Source organism: Aethalodelphis obliquidens, unplaced genomic scaffold (assembly GCF_003676395.1).
Source record: "Aethalodelphis obliquidens isolate GAN/ISIS:26980383/991018 unplaced genomic scaffold, ASM367639v1 scaffold8, whole genome shotgun sequence".
NCBI lineage: Eukaryota > Metazoa > Chordata > Mammalia > Artiodactyla > Delphinidae > Aethalodelphis > Aethalodelphis obliquidens.
Window position 1 is genome coordinate 13075897 of NW_020837952.1, and position 17177 is coordinate 13093073.

The 17177-nt window shown below is 39.4% G+C and overlaps 2 protein-coding genes across 11 annotated transcripts in view; both read left to right on the forward strand.

Annotated features, from left to right (window-relative positions):
- Nucleotides 1–3158, forward strand: part of XPOT (exportin for tRNA) — a 38665-nt gene extending 35507 nt beyond the window's left edge. For 8 of the 10 annotated variants that reach the window (XM_027106903.1, XM_027106901.1, XM_027106900.1 and 5 more), the window contains 2 exons: nt 100–156; nt 2548–2657. In XM_027106903.1, the coding sequence (XP_026962704.1) occupies nt 100–128 (29 nt within the window). In that variant the 3' untranslated portion in view covers nt 129–156; nt 2548–2657. Of the gene's footprint in view, nt 1–99; nt 157–2547 lie in introns of all 10 variants that reach the window. The other 2 variants (XM_027106905.1, XM_027106898.1) reach the window with 1 other exon arrangement.
- A 3038-nt stretch (nt 3159–6196) lies between these two features.
- Nucleotides 6197–17177, forward strand: part of TBK1 (TANK binding kinase 1) — a 39317-nt gene continuing 28336 nt past the window's right edge. The window contains exons 1-4 of the mRNA XM_027106909.1: nt 6197–6299; nt 8736–8853; nt 12807–12947; nt 16667–16796. Coding sequence (XP_026962710.1) covers nt 8767–8853; nt 12807–12947; nt 16667–16796 — 358 coding nt within the window. The 5' untranslated portion in view covers nt 6197–6299; nt 8736–8766. The remainder of the gene's footprint in view (nt 6300–8735; nt 8854–12806; nt 12948–16666; nt 16797–17177) is intronic.

Here is a 17177-nt window from a genome sequence, read left to right on the forward strand (position 1 = left end):
TTAATCATAATTTAAAAAGAATACTGTGGTTTTGAATTATGATGAATTTAATACAAATAGACTCATTCTTTTCTCTCTCCTCCCCTCCTGGCCCCCCAGGAGTTTTGCCAAGCGCTTCAGCAGCCTGATGCTAAAGTTTTTAAAAACTACTTAAAGGTAGGTATTTGGAAAAACTTATATATCTTCATACAATTAGGTGATGTTTCAGAGCCAAGAGAGAATATATATTACAGGATACTGTGTCATACTGTAGTTTGATCAACAGTTACATATTTGGGGATCTCTTTGCTCTAAAACCTGCTTCTAAGAATCCATGGTTAATAGATGTTACACTTCAGAGTTTTCTGTAAAGCCCCTTTCAACTGAGCTCCTACAAAAGATTATAGAAAGTCAGATAAGCAAACTGAATGTGTATGTGCCTGAGCATGTTGGTATGAAAATGTAAGTTTCCTTTAAGTTTTGTGATGTAATTAAACAGGAACTAGAGGACTGGGAGAACAAGTAATGTTTATGAACAGCTGCCCATATTGAGTTGAAAGGAAGGAGCTAAAAATAAAGAAACAAGTATGAATTACTTGGTTATATCCTATCTTGAAACTTTTGAATTGCAAAATGGACAAAAAGTAGAATCCTCAGATTTGGCCATTAAGGCTCTTTTTACATTCATAAAATCATCAAATTAAAACAAACCAACCAATCAACCTCCAAGTTGGCAAGAAGTACCAAATATGTATTTGGTATTCATTTTTACAGTTAAATCCATGAAGCAGGTATCTTGCTTTCACCTGGGTAGTCACAGTCATTCAGTACTCCATGACTGCTTTTTATGTAACACATACTATGCTAACTGCTGCAAATACCAATGAGTGACTTTCCTTGCCCTCAAGGAGCTCATGGTCTGGAAATAAAGTTACAGTGTGACAGGATGAGGAACTATTCTTTATTTTTATTTATTATCTTCATTCAGCAAATTTGAGGGTAAAGCACTGTGTTAAATTTCTTAGGGGCAGGTAATTTAATGGCTCCCTCGTTCTTTTGCCCATGGCATTCAAGTCAAGGGGCTTTGCTGATAAATAAATGTGCTATCCTTTGACTTTGGTGCTAAGTTTGTCAGCTTAAACTGACAAAAGAGTTTGTGAGAAGATAGAGTTACTGTCTGTCATTGAGAACCCTCCCCTCTCCCATTTCCCCATAAAAGCAAAGTGCCTGTGGAGGTAACCTCTGTTAAGTAAGAGATCAATCACACTGGATTAAAGGACTAAAAACATTGTAACTCTCTGTTAGAGGTATCTGTTATAGCAGATGTGCGTACATTGTAGCAGGCTTGTGCCCCAAACATATTCATCCAAACAGCATTTATAAAGTCTTCCTCCCCAGCCCAGCTTCTCTTCAGTGATAGCGTTATTCTTCTAGTTGGAAAAAAGGAAGTTCCTTCTTTTGTGCCTACTCTGTTCCTATCTGATTGATCCTTAGGTCTTGCTGATTGTTTCCTCCTTGCTAACTTCCTTTCTGTCTCTACTGCTGCCACTCTGGTGTAGGCTTCTTATCTCACTCTGATTTCCCTTCCATTGTTCTATCCAAGCTGATCTGTTTGAAAACATGGAACAGTCCTCTGAAATTCCTTCCTCTTCCTCATAATCTTCATAACTTATTGACTAAAAAGTACATATTTCTTAGTTTGGCATTTAGGTGTGTTTTTTTTTCAGATTCTGATCTCAGACTACCTTTCCGGTTTCTCTTGCAGGAACAGTCTTTACTATTCTTGCTGTTCTTCAAGAATTCTGCCTTATTAGCATGCTTCGCCTTTATGAATTCTACCCATTCTTCTAGGCTTATCTCAAGCATGGCCTCTTTGTAGGGCTATTTTTTGCTCTATATTGATGATTCTTTTCTCTCCACTTAGTCAATAGACAGTTAATAATTGTTAAGTGAATGTCTGACCTACTAGGTGTTAGCGATATAATGACGAATGTGGTCCTTATCCATAATGAGCTTACTGCCTGCTATTTATTCTTTCGAATACTCACTTAACATGTACCCAACTATGGAAGGTAGTAATACTGAGCCAGTGCCTAGCACAGCCTCTAGCCTACTCGTTCATAGTCTCAAGTGTTGAATTGGAAGTATTTTTCATAATCAAATAAATAAATAGTTAAGAGATAGCAGCTGCTGTCTTTAGCTTTGACTTGTTTGTTTCTTTCTCAAAATTTAATTTCCTAGCATTAACTTTGACAGTAGTGCCAATCAGCAAAAAGGTGTCAAGAGCATCTTTTCCTCTGACTGCTTGAATCTCACAGCATTGGAGGTGATACCATATTTTCACTAGTAAATGGCAACATAAGTTATCTCTAGACCTTATCAAGTTGTCCAGAAGAGAATGTTCCTGACTTGCATTATGTGTGGATTTATGGAGTATATTAAATGTTTTACATAATCTATTGTATTTTACAAAAGAGTGACTAGCACCCAGTAACCTGGAGCCATTCTTCAGGTAAAGGTGATAATCTTCTGACATCAGTACTAATTGTACTAATACTTTATTTACAGGTGTTTTTCCAGAGAGCAAAGCCCTAAGGACTGGATCTCCCTGTGCCTACTTCATGATCAGGAATTCCAGTTAATAATTTATAAAGAAACAATTGTTGTGTGCCATTCACACTGGTCTTTTTAACACTGCTTTGAGCTTATTGCAGTATATGCATTGGGATTTTTCTGTAAAATGGGTGTAATTTTCCCTAAATTACTGGTATGTGACAACTAGAGAAGTTGCTTGCATGCCAATTCAAATCGTTCTATATAAAAATGCTGTTATAAGATACAGCAGTTATCCTAGTACCTTTTTTTTTTAACTTGAAAATTTAAGTCCTTTGTAAAGACCATAGCAGGAAAACTGTACTTTTTTTTTAATTGCTGAATATAAAATGTTTGAAAATTTTAATTTTCTTTTATGTGTGCAGACTCATCAAATATGGGGGAAATACAACAAATCAAAACTAATTTTTTGTAGATAGCCATTACATTTCTTTAAACCGTTTCAATGCCAATGTGTATTCTACAAAAGAGAATGGTTTCATAAATTAACTGATTGAAGAGTAGGTGCTGGTGTTATACATTTTTTATAAAAAAAAAAGGAAATAAATTTTACGTAGTGAAATCTACTGAGTCTTCTTTGGAATTATTATAAATACTGGAGTCTTATTTTCTCATCTCTCCCTGATTTCCCATTTAAAGGATTGCACATATAAGTGTATGGATGATTTATTTAATTATGCTCCTAAAAGATTACATGTGACTTAGTTCTATTAAATAATTCAGAATCCTTTTTTTAAGTGAACTAGAAAAAGCCTGTGTCAGTATGTTGATAGAATTAAAAATCTAATATTTTCCATCTTACTAGATTTACTTAGGGCACAATATACCTATGTGTTTATGATGCTTGTAAGTAGTAGCTGCCCGTTTAGTTCCCCTGCCTTCCCCCATTTTTATTCATGACTATGCAGGAAACCAAGAAGACAAATAATATCAGTAGTAGTATTGGAAAATTAAGAAACGGTGGACAAAACTGAGCAGCACACTTACTATAGCCATCATTTAAGTTTAAATTTTAAAAGCCCAAGTAAGGTTTTAGGGTGGTTGAGGGTTTTTTTTAACCTTTGGCCCATGTGGTCCCTAGAGGTTTCATGGATGGGCTTCAGTGGTCTTCTAAATTCCCTAAAATTGTATTCAAAATTTTGCACATAAATCTTTTCCTGGTGTTAATTCCAGAAGAGATTATAAATATTTTCCTTACATCATAGAATAAAGGTACTAAACTAAGTTGACAGTTAATTATAAAAATAGATCAGTGGAATGTATATTATACAGTCAGCCCTCTGTAGGTGCAGGTTCCACATCCATAGTTTCAACCAACCTTAGATCAAAAATACTTGGGAAAAAAAACTTCCAGAAAGCTCCAAAAAGCAAAACTTGAATTTGTTGCACTTGGGAACCATTTACGTCGTGTTAGGTATTGTAAGTATTCTAGAGATAATTTAAAGTATATGGGAGGATGTGCGTGGATTACATGCAAATACTATGCTATTTTACATAAGAAATGAGCATCCAAGGATTTTGGTATCCGTGGAGGTCCTGGAACCAGTTCCCTGTGGATACTGAGGGATGACTGTACTTAAATAAAAATGGTTTTAAAAATAGATGAGTGAGAGCTAATTGTTTCTTTTACAGTGGGAGAGATCATTGCATCTATTGCAGTGATCTTTGAACTAATTGTCCAAAGTATACTGAATTGCATAGCATAGTAGTTAAGAGCTTAGACAGGCTCAGGATCCAGATTAAGTAGGTTCAAATAGCAGTGCTGCCAGTAATTGGTTTCAGAACCTTGAGCAGGTTAAATAACTTCTCCCTGCCCCAGTTTCCCCATCTGTAAAGTGGGGGAAATAATGATAACTACCTCATAACTAAGAATTCAGTAAGTTGAACATGAAAAGAGCTTACTACAGCATCTGCAAATGAAGGCTTGATAATAGCTATTGTTATTGTACTGTTTATTCCGTGTATGTAAAGGCAACACCTCCTTTTCCCCTGGTTCTTTAAAGCCCTTCAGGAGATTAACAAGTTTTCAGAGCTAAGAGAAATCAAAACGTGGGAATTAAGAGTCTGTAACAGAAATTAAAACTTCATGTTATCTAATCATGTGTAATAATTCCCACCTTCCTACCCTGAAGTTGCCTAGCGCACTTTACTTAGGGAGTACCATAGCAATTAGGAAACTGTTCCACCATGAATTACCTTTTCTGTATTGTTCTTAGTCTCCAAAAGCAAACACCCAAATAATCGTCTCAAGGGTGAATCTCATCTGTTAACAGCCTCATTGAGGCAGTAAGACTGCGCGATTTGTATGACTTAACTATGGAACTACAAGAGTTTTATGAGGCCTGGTATAGTTCTGTGCCTAACAGTTTATTTAAATCTTAAATACTAATATTAATTGGTTCACAAATGGCTTGATCTTTAAGAAAATGTATTTCAATGTTCCTCACTCATGTGGTAAACATGTGAATCAAGGCCTTCAGCTAATCACATTTTCTCCCATTCACCTTTGAGATGTGAGTTATAAGGAACTTGGACAGGTTCTCTTCTTGGCATTAGATAGGGGACAACTAAAATTGGTGGGAATGTAAGCAGTGAATAGATTGTTGTTACAGTAGAATGATTCCATCACTTAAACATTGTTTAAAGGTTTAATGAATTCCTTTGTAACAAGCATTTCAGTGGTCTTATCTCCACTGTATATAAGATACGTGATTAAACAGGCTTACAGAGTTTTTTTTAAAAATGACTTAAAGTCAGTATTTGGCAGGGAGAGCTGGGACTGCAACCCTAGGTCTATTCCATTCAAAAGCCTCTGCTCTTAACCACTCTGCCATAGCTTCCTATTTCACTGCCGGCTCCTATAGTTCTCATCTGGGAAGAACTCCCTCCTTCCGCCTCCCTCACTCAGAAATTTAGCCCTTATCTGCAGAGGTCTCTTCGGCCTCTCCGCCTCTCGTTACGCTGAGAAAGGCTGCAGTTCTGTCAGTGGGCAACAAGGATCACTCGGGAATAGCTGCTTGAAATCCTAGCGGCACAAATACTGCAGGGGACCTGATTTTAGTCCCTAGATTCTCCAGTATTGCCATTTTCCAAAATATCGTATAAAAAGAGGGAATTAAATGAGCTTATTTACATTAAGAATCTCACGTCCGAATTACTTGCAGCCGATAATCTGGCTCCCCTGCAGCCAATGTGGTCTTTAAGATACATACGAATCTATCCCTGCAGAGTATGATCCTCCAGCGATGTCCCCTCATGTGTCCAGCATTCTGCACACCCGTGATTATTTGCATGTTTGTAATCACCCGTCCACCGTCTGTCCCACTATCACCTCACTCCGCCTTTGGCTGTCGGGGACGGGGCGGGATTCGCAGTTGGAATCTGAATCCTTGCGCTCACTGCGCAGGGCTCTCCGGCTTCACCCTCAGAGTAAGAGGGGACAGGCAGAGGGTGTGGACGAGGTCCAAACGCCCCACAGCCTCTCGGCCCCTCGCCACAGAAGCCTCGGAGAGCCGGGCGAGGGAGGAGCGTTGGCAGCAGAGGCCGAGGCCCAGATCGGTGCGCCGGAAGTGCGTACGCGCACCCGCACCCGCACGCCGGCCGTCGGTCACGTGACCCCCGGCCCGTGCTCGCGAAGCCGGAAGTGGCCTGAGGCACAAGGAGGCCGCGGGAGCCCGCTGGCGGTGGTGCGGCGGAGACCGGGCGAGGTAAGCAGGGCGGGCGGGGGCGGAGAGGCCGAAGGCGCGTGGGGCACGGGCTGCTGAGCCGGGCACGGCCCTCACGGAGCGCTCCCACCCCCAGTGGGAAACTGGGATGCTGAGTCAGGGCGGGGGCGGGGCGGGCAACCGGAGGAGCACAGCGGGACCCCAGGCCGAGCCCTCCCCGACTCTGGTTGGGCTGACACCGCCTCCCGGGTGTCCGGGGCGTGCGAAGCCGGCCGGAATGGTCGCGCGGGCCCGTCCCCTGCGTCTGGACTCCTCGTCCTACGGCCGGCTGTCTGACTCGGACCCTCCCTGGTCTGGTGGCTCTGGGCAACCGAGAAAGAGGATGTGTCTGTTACCGGGGTTGGGCCCTGGCCGCCGGGACAGGCGGATGTCCCTCTCCCTTGGAGTTAGGCTGGCCGCTTTCTACCCCTCTTTCCGAGCGTGGACGCTATTGGCAGTGTTTAAATCGTTTGATTTTTTTTCAGACGATTAAAAAGAGACGTGTTTTAGTGAAGCGGGGGTTGACTCGCCGGAAGCCAGAAGCCAAAGACGTTTTTAATGTACACACGTATAATGCAAATGCCCAAACCTTTCCTTTGGGACGTAGCTTATGAGTGTAATTTCCAATCCGTTTCCCAGGCATTTTTAGTAGGTGGCCTCAGAACAAGTTCTACCCAGTAATTGTCAAATGCATAACCAAAGACCGACTTTTTTCCCTGAAGAACGCTGAATATAATATCTGTTTAATAAATGATTCACTTAGTGGTAGGGTTTGGAAATCCTGGAACTTTGTCCATATGCAGCGTCACCAAGCCTGTTTTCATCTATGGACAGATGGTAACTTTCATTTTGGACAGCATAAGGAAGTAGACTTAAGGCAGGATTACCAGTCTCATACTTGTTGAGTGCCTGCCTATATTGTGTCCAAATTTTGGAATGATTTATATAGCAAGTACCTTCTGGGTGTGCTGAGTCACGTTTTAGTATGCGGTTATTGTGGGGTTATTGGAAGATAATTTCAAAAGACATTTCCCAGATCATTGTGACACCATAGTTTAATTTCTGCATATAGAGAGCAGATATCTTAGCTGATAAATGTGTTTTATATTACCCACTAGGTATAGATAGATACTTAATGATATTATTTGCCAATTATAGTTATCTCAAGCAACAGTTACATTAATGAGCAAAGCTTTTCATATTGAGAAGTATTTGAAAATATTATTGAAAAGATATTTGAGAAGTTTATTATTATCTCAGTAGCTGACAAATGTGTATTTCATATTTTGAAAAAGGAATCGTATTTTTATTGCTTATTTCCAATAAGTTGCTGTATGTAAAATTCCCTTATCTGAATTAGATGGGTGGTAAAATTATATACATCTCTCTGAGTATATCAAAGATTGGTGAAATTTGGACCCCTGGCCATTCTTTGTGTACTTAACCCTACTTGGAATATTGGCAGTCGTTAATTCATCACTGAATACCTAGTCCATTCTAACTTACTATGAAGGGAGAGCAAGATCTGTTTTGATTCAGCCTGACATTACATCAGGTTTAAGGTGGCATGGTGGGACAAGTGTTTATGCTATTTAGCATACCTCATTTTTATTCCAACATGGAGCTCAAATATTTACAATATACTTTTACAGCTTTTCAATATTGAAGGACAAGGCTGGGGTGGTGCTTTTTTTTTTAATAGACTTTATTTTTTAGAGCAGTTTCAAGTTCACAGCAAAATTGAGCAGAAGGTGCAGAGGTTTTCCATATACCTCCTGCCCCCATACATGCTGAGCCTCCCCTTGCTTATTTTTTAACACTTGCTAATACACATTCAGTATGTGTATATTTATATACTTGGAGGTCGAAGAAACTATCTCTAAGTTAATTTCAAAATTTATTGCTGAAAGGTCACCTTTGCTTCCTGATTGTCATGCTTTGTGTAGGTGAAGTTTTAAGTTATAGAAGTGTTAGGCCATGGCAACAGTTGTTTTCATTAGTGTTGCCCTGCCCTGGAAGGAAACAAAGTAATTTTTTTCTATATTTCTGTTGTATTTTACCTTATTACTTTATTTTAAAACACTTTATAATATGATTTATCATTGATTAATCTTTCAAAACATTTTAAGGAGGTAAATGGCCAATATCACTCTCATTGACAGACAAAATTAGAAGGGAAGTTGATGTTTTTTCAACCCTGTGAATAAGTGAATTAAATTGAATATATAAGATGTTATTGGTTGATGTTTTTTCAGAGCTCATGCAGCATTTTAGTCTTTAATATTGCTGGAAAGTTAGATTTTTTTGGACTGTTTATGCACTTTGATTTAGTAATAAATAATAGGTGATCTTTCTTGAGAGTAAAAATAGCTAACATTTGTTTCTTAAATGTATTATTCCCTGAAAACAAACATGCAATTTTTTTTTCTTTTCTCTTAGTATAACAAGAGGATCACCTAACCACGCCGAGATGCAGAGCACTTCTAATCATCTGTGGCTTTTATCTGATATTTTAGGCCAAGGAGCTACTGCAAATGTCTTTCGTGGAAGACATAAGGTTGGTACAGAGAATACTGTGAAAGCACCATATATGTAGTTTTCTGAGACGCACACTTGTACTAAAGTGAGACTTGGTGGTTTTGATTAATTTGTCTAGAGAGAGTATCTGTTTTTGTGGTTGCTTAAGGTATAGCTTGTGTCAGAGGCAGTAATATCTACCCAGTGGTGGCAGAGGTCATGTGTTGGGGAATGGAGAAAAACAGAAGGTTGTTTGAAAAAAGGAACTGGGGAAGATTAGTGTTGTGCCGTTTGGTTTTTTCCTCGACCTAATCCTCCTACGTGAGTGAGTGATCTCACTGACCGAGTTCAGTGCAGCAGTGATTTGGGTTAGGAGGTAATAGAGGGAGGCATGGTGAGGAGCAGATGGGTATTTTTGAGGGAAACCCACAGATGATTCTGCTGTGCTGTAGTAAGGCTTCATGCCCCCAGAGTAAAACATTCTACAAAGTAGATTGGAGTAAAGTGAGGTTATCATCAAGGAGCCCAGGTTTAAAAGACTATATATCCCGGTAATCAGAACTTGTTAGTGCAAGTGAGAATAAAATAAAAGGGCTAATCCCAGAGGCATTTCAAGAACCAAAAGGACTTTGTGTCAGATTCTATATTGGAGGATGAAGTAAAAGGTAATTAAAGTCATTTAAAATGAAGAGATTTAAGATCATTTAAGTTTCTATTCTGGGAAGGAAGCTGGAAAAGTAATGGAATAAAAACATCCTTTTATAATGCAAATAATCATTCACTAGTTTTTCAGCACTGTGAATTCAGCACAGGAGCTCTAAACATTTTAGGAAGGAGGAGTTTCCTTATATTTTTCTGTAACCTTGAGACCACCAGTCAGTTCTGTCTGTGGCAATGAGATGAACATTCATAGATGCATGCTGTTTCCGCTGGCTCTTAGAGAGTGAATCGGAAGTAGTGTCGTACAGTTTTTAGCTTTTTTTCACCTCCAATTCTAGCATTGTCCGCAGCTTCCAGTCCTTGGTCAGATTCATAGTGATCAGCCTTGGATATTCCTGTCCTAGAAATTGTTTTTGTTTTGTGCACGGTGCCAAGAAGAGAAAACGGGTGGCGTGGCACCTCTGGGTTTAGCAGTGAGACGCACCTGACCGTCTGTGTTCCTGTGACCCTGGTTAACTTAACAGACTTTAGTAATCACTTGGTATGTGTCAGACACTATGACGGACCTAGTGATTTGAGCTACAGATAATGTGCTGTACCTGCCCACGAAGCGTGTTGGGTTTAGTAGCAAGGTGGTATTGGAAGGAACGTAAATTAGAAACTGATGGAGTGACAGGTCGTCAGTAGTGATAGGAATTGAGGGAGGCATAAAGTGCCTGGCACTAGTAAATATCTCACATTTTCTGATCCTCTTTCCTTACGTAGCTATCCAGTGTCCTTCATGTAAGTGCCTACACTTAGCAGGCACTCTGTAAATGCTTGTTGACTGAAAGAATAAATGAATGAATGAGGGAAGAATAGACTACTGTCCTGAAGTTCTTCAAAGGAAGTAAAACTGTTCTTTATCCACTATAGTTTGAAAGCTTCAAATAAGGATTTGAGAGGCATAAGAACTGACTTAAAATATTGCTAACACCCAGTTTAGTATTCAGTCCCTAGCAGTCTTCCCTGGGATGTGTTTTGAGAAACCATGTTTGTTCTCAGTGACATCAATTTCAAGGGTTTAGGACTATACCCCCCAGATCCTGCTTGCCCTTAATAACTGTTTGTTCAAGCATCTTTAACTATATTAGCTAAACCCTTTTATGTTACTGCTCAGAGTGACCCGGTCCCTAAGTTTACTATTTGTTATTCAAAGTATATTACTTACTTAATCTGTCTCTTTTTCATTAATTTGCCTTGAGCTGCTACTGTGTCTGGACGGGTGTATATGTGTGTGATAACTGAGGTGAAGTTAAAGGGGAGAGAGCTGTAGGAAGGACATGTTGACCTGCACGTTGTATATATATGTACACGTGCATCTCTAAATATTATTCATCATGCTTTGACTTAGAGACAGTGACCGATAGGTGACTGTGCAGTTGAATAGAGGGACAATGGGACATTCCCACACATATCCCAGTGATCTCACAGGTATGATGTAGACTACAAAAGGCGGGAAAATACTGGCCTGGGTCATAGTGGGTACATTGCAACATTGTGTTCTTTTCCCTGCTTGCTCCTCTGTTAGGATTCTTCTGATTTCAGACTAAGTTTGAGACAGTTGTCCTCAAGAAAAATCTCTCTGTTGTGTGGTATAGATTTGGCAGTGTCCTTACCCTGGCTGATCAAATGGGAAAACAGTGTAGTTGAGCTCTAGTTAAGTTGTTCCATTTTCATACTGTCTGAAAACAGTCAACGGGTCTTCTCCTCTGGAAAGAATATATGGATATTTGGTGTGGGGGGAGCGGGGGAGAGAGTGGGGAGTGATCACATAACACAGGTGGTGGTCTCCAAAGAGGGATCTTGAAGAGTGAGACTGTGATGCAGCTAAATGGTTTTAAGAAGAAGATTATGAAATTCTGAGGTGATGGCTGTAGGCGGTGAATCTGTGTGAGAAGCTGTAGAGAGGGCTTCAAAGCAGGAAGAGCACAGAGGTCCTAAAAGACAGAGACCCATGAAACACCTTTAGGCAGGGCATGCTTGAACCCGAGCTCACAGGAGAAACGAATAGTCTCTCCACTAACTCCAGGCAAGTTCAACCTTGGATTGTGGGAAAAGTAAGCTTAAATTCAGAGAATCTGGCCTGAGTGGCTGGAAAGAGGTGGGAGGGTCTGGAAGAGAGCCTCAAAGAAAGGTTAATTAAATGAAGACCATGACAATGTAATGTTTACCTGAAATTTAGCATGTATTTTGTACCTCTAGGATTCCCTCCCAACTATGGCTGCATTGTAATTCTGTGTTTAATCTACTTCAGTATGCCATGAGAGAGTGAGAGTTGGGGTGCTGCCGGAGCTTTGGTAGAGGAAAGGAAGTGTCTTTGATCCTTTAGAAATGATCTGCTAAGCAACAATCTGCCCTAGTCCTCTAGGTGAAGTTGCAGAAGGTTACCCGAGGCAGCAGTGGTGCAGTCCAATGAGGATGGTCTGCTTTAACCTTATTCTCAAATCCCAGCCCCCCCCGCCACATACATACACATTCTGTCCAGCTAGGGAATCTTTTTTTTTGTGGTACGCGGGCCTCTCACTGTTGTGGCCTCTCCCGTTGCGGAGCACAGGCTCCAGACGCACAGGCTCAGCGGCCATGGCTCACGGGCCCAGCTGCTCTGTGGCATGTGGGATCTTCCCGGACCGGGACATGAACCCGTGTCCCCTGCATCGGCAGGCGGACTCTCAACCACTGCGCCACCAGGGAAGCCCCCAGCTAGGGAATCTTAAAGTTAGTTGCCTTACTTTGAGATTCTTACTAAAAATTGCATATGTGGAATATAATTTTTAATCTTTCATTTCCTACTTTGATTAGTTTAAAATTGTTAGAAAAAAAAAAAAAAATTGTTAGGCCCTGGAGAAACCCTTGTGAGTTTCACTTTCTATTTCTTATTCAAAATACACATTCACATTTGGTACTGTTAGAGCTCTTCTGATATGTAAATGACTATCTTTGCCACGTGTATCATAAGGAAGCTTTATGATATGAAATATATAAATAAAGGAAGCTTTATTTATATATATATATAAATATATATAGAGAGAGGAAGCTTTATTTTATAAAATGAAAAAAAATAGCCTTTTCTACATTCCAAAGCATTCAATTTGAAAGAAATACTGAACAGTTGATTGATTTATTTCAGCTTAAAATAAAAAGGTCAGGAGTCGTAGTACAAATTACCTAATGCTTAAAAATATTCAGGGTGTTCTATAAAAAAGATAAATTGCTGTATCTAGTGCTAATGGTACCTTTTGTATCTTCTTTATAATATTATAAATAAATAAAACCTTTCTCTCTTTTTCTTAGAAAACTGGTGACTTATTTGCTATCAAAGTATTTAATAACATAAGCTTTCTTCGTCCAGTGGATGTTCAAATGAGAGAATTTGAAGTGTTAAAAAAACTCAATCACAAAAATATTGTCAAATTATTTGCTATTGAAGAGGAGGTAAGTAGTCAAGCTTTAATTAACGGTGTCATGTTTATTGTAGTTATTATGATTCGGGAGAAATAATCTAATATAAAAATCGTTTTATAAACAGTGGGCTTTTTAATGGTGAAAATTAGGGCTCATACCACCAAATATTTATTCTCAAAGATTCTTGAGCAGCTATAACAATGGAAATGAAGTCTCATGGAATCAGAAAAAGTATATAAGAAATAAAAGAATATAGAATATGGTTACTGGTATTATTACTAAAAACAAAAGCTAAAGTTAAATTGACATAATTATATAAGGATCAAGGAGAAAGTCAAACAATTCAAAGAAGGCTTTACAAAAAATAAAAATCCTTGGAATCCAGAGAGTGATATATGAAGTCCAGTTGTAAAAGACAGAATTGATTTTAGTGGGGAACAGTGAAAATAAAAATGTCATTAGAAAAATATAAATCCTGTTAGTGTGGGTAATCAATAAAATTACACCTTTTGAAAAACAGTTTGGCAGCTTATACTCCTCATACCAGTGATTTCTTTCTTTTTTTTTTTTTTTGTGGTATGCGGGCCTCTCACTGTTGTGGCCTCTCCCATTGCGGAGCACAGGCCCAGCCGCTCTGCGGCATGTGGGATCTTCCTGGACCGGGTCACGAACCCGTGTCTCCTGCATCAGCAGGCGGACTCTCGACCACTGCGCCACCAGGGAAGCCCCAGTGATTTCATTTTTAGTGATTACTTCTTAGGAAGTAATCAGAAGTGTAAATTATAATTTTATGCACAAAAATGTTCATTGCTGCCCTGTTTATAATAAAGAATGGTTAAATAAGTTAGAATGTTTGGCTAGTCACCCAGAGTTAGCTACACTCGAGGTTAAGAGCATAGCCCTCCAGACTGCCAAGTCTATTCGAAACTTCTGATGCAAGCTGCAGAGGAGTTTGGCAAACCATGCAGGTAGATACAGAAGTCCCCACCAGACTGCACATTGAGACACAAGCTGCAGGTTCAGGAGTCACCAGGGCTATCTTCCCTTAAGACCAACTGGCTACCCATTCGGGGCTTCCCATGACTGCCCTCAGATTTGATAATTTGCTAGAATGTTGAATGACTCACAGAACTCAGGTAAGCACTGTACAGTTGATTCTTGAACAGCACAGGTTTGAGCTGCCTGGGTCCACTTAAAAATGTGCGTTTTTTCCACTAAATATGTACTACAGTACTACACAATCCGAGGTTGATTGAATCTGTAGGTACGGAACCACAGATACAGTAAAGTTATGCGTAGATTTTCGACTGTGCAGAGGGTCAGCGCCCCAACCCCTGCTTTGTTCAAGGGTCAACTGTACTTACATTATAATTTATATTTTAGTATAGCAAAAAGATATAAATCAGAACTAGCCAAAGGAAGAGATCCATAGGGCCATAGGGCAGAATATAGGAGGGTTCCAAACATGAATCTTCCTTGTCCTCAGGGATACATTATCCTCTTGGCATTGATGCATGGCAATACGCACAGAGTATTGCCAACCCTGGAAGCTCACCTGAGCCTTTGGTGTGCAAAGTTTTTATTGGGGCTCAATCACATACTGCCTGCATGGCTGACCTGTAGTCAGCCCTTCCCATAGGTTCTGATAATACTTTTAGCCTCCATTTCCTCTGGAAGTTGGAACGGATGTGCATGTCCAAAATCCCCATCATAAATCACATTGTTAGACTGTCACATGGCCAAAACCCACAGACAGAGACACTTCTAGCAGATAGGACATTCTAGAAGCCTAGCATATCACCTCCCAGTAGCCAAGGGCAATGACCGGACCTCTCTGGCTAAAATTAATTCTTTACTACACAGTGGTTAAGCAGTAATAAAGAGAGATATTTAACAAATTTCAATCACCTGGGAGCATGCTTGTGTATAATGTTCTGTGAGAAAATCAGTATTAAAAATATATATACAGTGTGATCTTTTTCTTTTTTTAATTTTTTAAATTTATTTATTTATTTATTTATTTATCTGGGGCTGTGTTGGGTCTTCATTTCTGTGCAAGGACTTTCTCTAGTTGTGGCAAGCGGGGGCCACTCTTCATCGCGGTGTGCAGGCCTCTCACTATCGGGGCCTCTCTTGTTGTGGAGCATAGGCTCCAGACGCGCAGGCTCAGTAGTTGTGGCTCACGGGCCCAGTTGCTCCGCGGCATGTGGGATCTTCCCAGACCAGGGCTCGAACCCGTGTCCCTTGCATTAGCAGGCAGATTCTCAACCACTGCACCACCACGGAAGCCCTGCAGTGTGATCTTGATATATACAGTACGGTATACAAAGTGTTAATGTGTCTGTAATAAGATTTGATACATAGAAAAAAGACTGAAAGGAAACACACCAAAATATTAACATAATTATCTCTGGGTGCTGGGATTATGGGTATTTCTCAAATTTTCAATTCATCAGCATTCAATTATTTCATTTTTTCAAAACAACAGTTTTTTTAAACATTTCTTTTATACTACTCAATCGTAGAGAAATTTAAAATATTTTATGGGTATATATTGGGGATATGTAGAAAGAATTATAAAAGGAAGGAAGAATTAAAAGTTGGAGATGAATACTGGATTTAAGTCTCATTCATATTTTTGAGTTTCTGAAATGAGCACGTATCTTATAATCAATATGTATTTGTAATTTGGTAATATTTCTTTTTCTCTATAAAGCTGTTATTAAATTGATGATGTATCTTATATTCAGTGCTACATTAAAATTAAGGTTTAAAACAAATCAGCAGCTCAGATTCATATGAGCAGACTAGAACTTTGCTGCAAGAGGACGACTCAACTATTCTGCCACCTATTTATTTTTAAGGCTAGAACTCTGGGAACTCCTTGGCAGTCCAGTGGTTAGGGCTTCACGCTTCCCCTGTAGGGGGCACGGGTTCGATCTCTGGTCAGGGAACTAAGATCCCACAGGCTGCAAGGCGTGGCCAAAAAAAAGTCTAGAACTCCATTCTTTGAAGTAAAAGTGCTTGTCACAGGAAGAATTTCAAGTTTAAGAGATTTGTTAGAAGAACTAATATCCTAAATAAATGTACGTTATGAATTAGAAATTAAACATAATTTTGAAAGAATCATTATAACATTGTAGCAGTGATTTTCTAATTAGACTTGCTGTGGTTTGTCTTCAAAGACAAACCCAGTTGTTTTTTTTTTTAATTTATTTATTTTTGGCTGCGTTGGGTCTTTGTTGCTGTGTGCGGGCTTTCTCTAGTTGCGGCGATCAGGGGCTACCTTTTGTTGCGGTGTGCGGGCTTCTCATTGCGGTGGCTTTTCTTGTTGCAGAGCACAGGCTCTAGGAGCACGGGCTTCAGTAGTTGCGGCATGCAGCCTCAGCAGTTGTGGCTTGTGGGCTGTAGAGCACAGTCTCAGTAGTTGTGGTGCACGGTCTTAGTTGCTCTGTGGCATGTGGGATCTTCCCGGACCAGGGCTCGAACCTGTGTCCCCTGCATTGGCAGATTCTTAACCACTGCACCACCAGGGAAGCCTGACAAATCCAATTTTAATATGAATTTAGAAGATGTTAATTCTCATCTGTACAGTCAACAAATATTTAACAAACCCCAGGTATAAAGCAATTTAAAGTGCCTTCATTATTGTAGTAAATCCAACTTTTAAATGAAATCAGGTAAGTATTGGCATATAATAAAAATTTATTTTTTATATTGAGCCCCAATCAGTGATTTTTTTTTTTCAGGTAACAACGAGACATAAAGTACTTATTATGGAATTTTGTCCATGTGGAAGTTTATACACTGTTTTAGAAGAACCATGTAATGCCTATGGACTACCAGAGTCTGAATTTTTAATTGTTTTGCGAGATGTGGGTATGTTTGTTTATTTATATGATTATATATGTGTGTATATATAACTTAATGACATAAGAATTTTAAAAAATAAATTTCTTACATTCAAAGCCAAAGACCTTTATGGAGTGCTTTCTTAGATATGACACCAAAAGCGCAAGTACAAAAAGAAAAAAGATAGATAAGTTTCATCAACATTAAAAACTTTTGTGTTTCAAAGGACAACATCAAGTAAAAAGACAACCCATAAAATGAGAGAAAATATTTGCAAACCGTACATCTGATGAGGAATTTTTATCCCAACAAAACAATAAAAAGACAACCCAATTTAAAAATGGGCAAAGGATTTGATAGACATTTCTCCAAACAAGATATACAGATGGCCAGCAAGTATATAGAAAG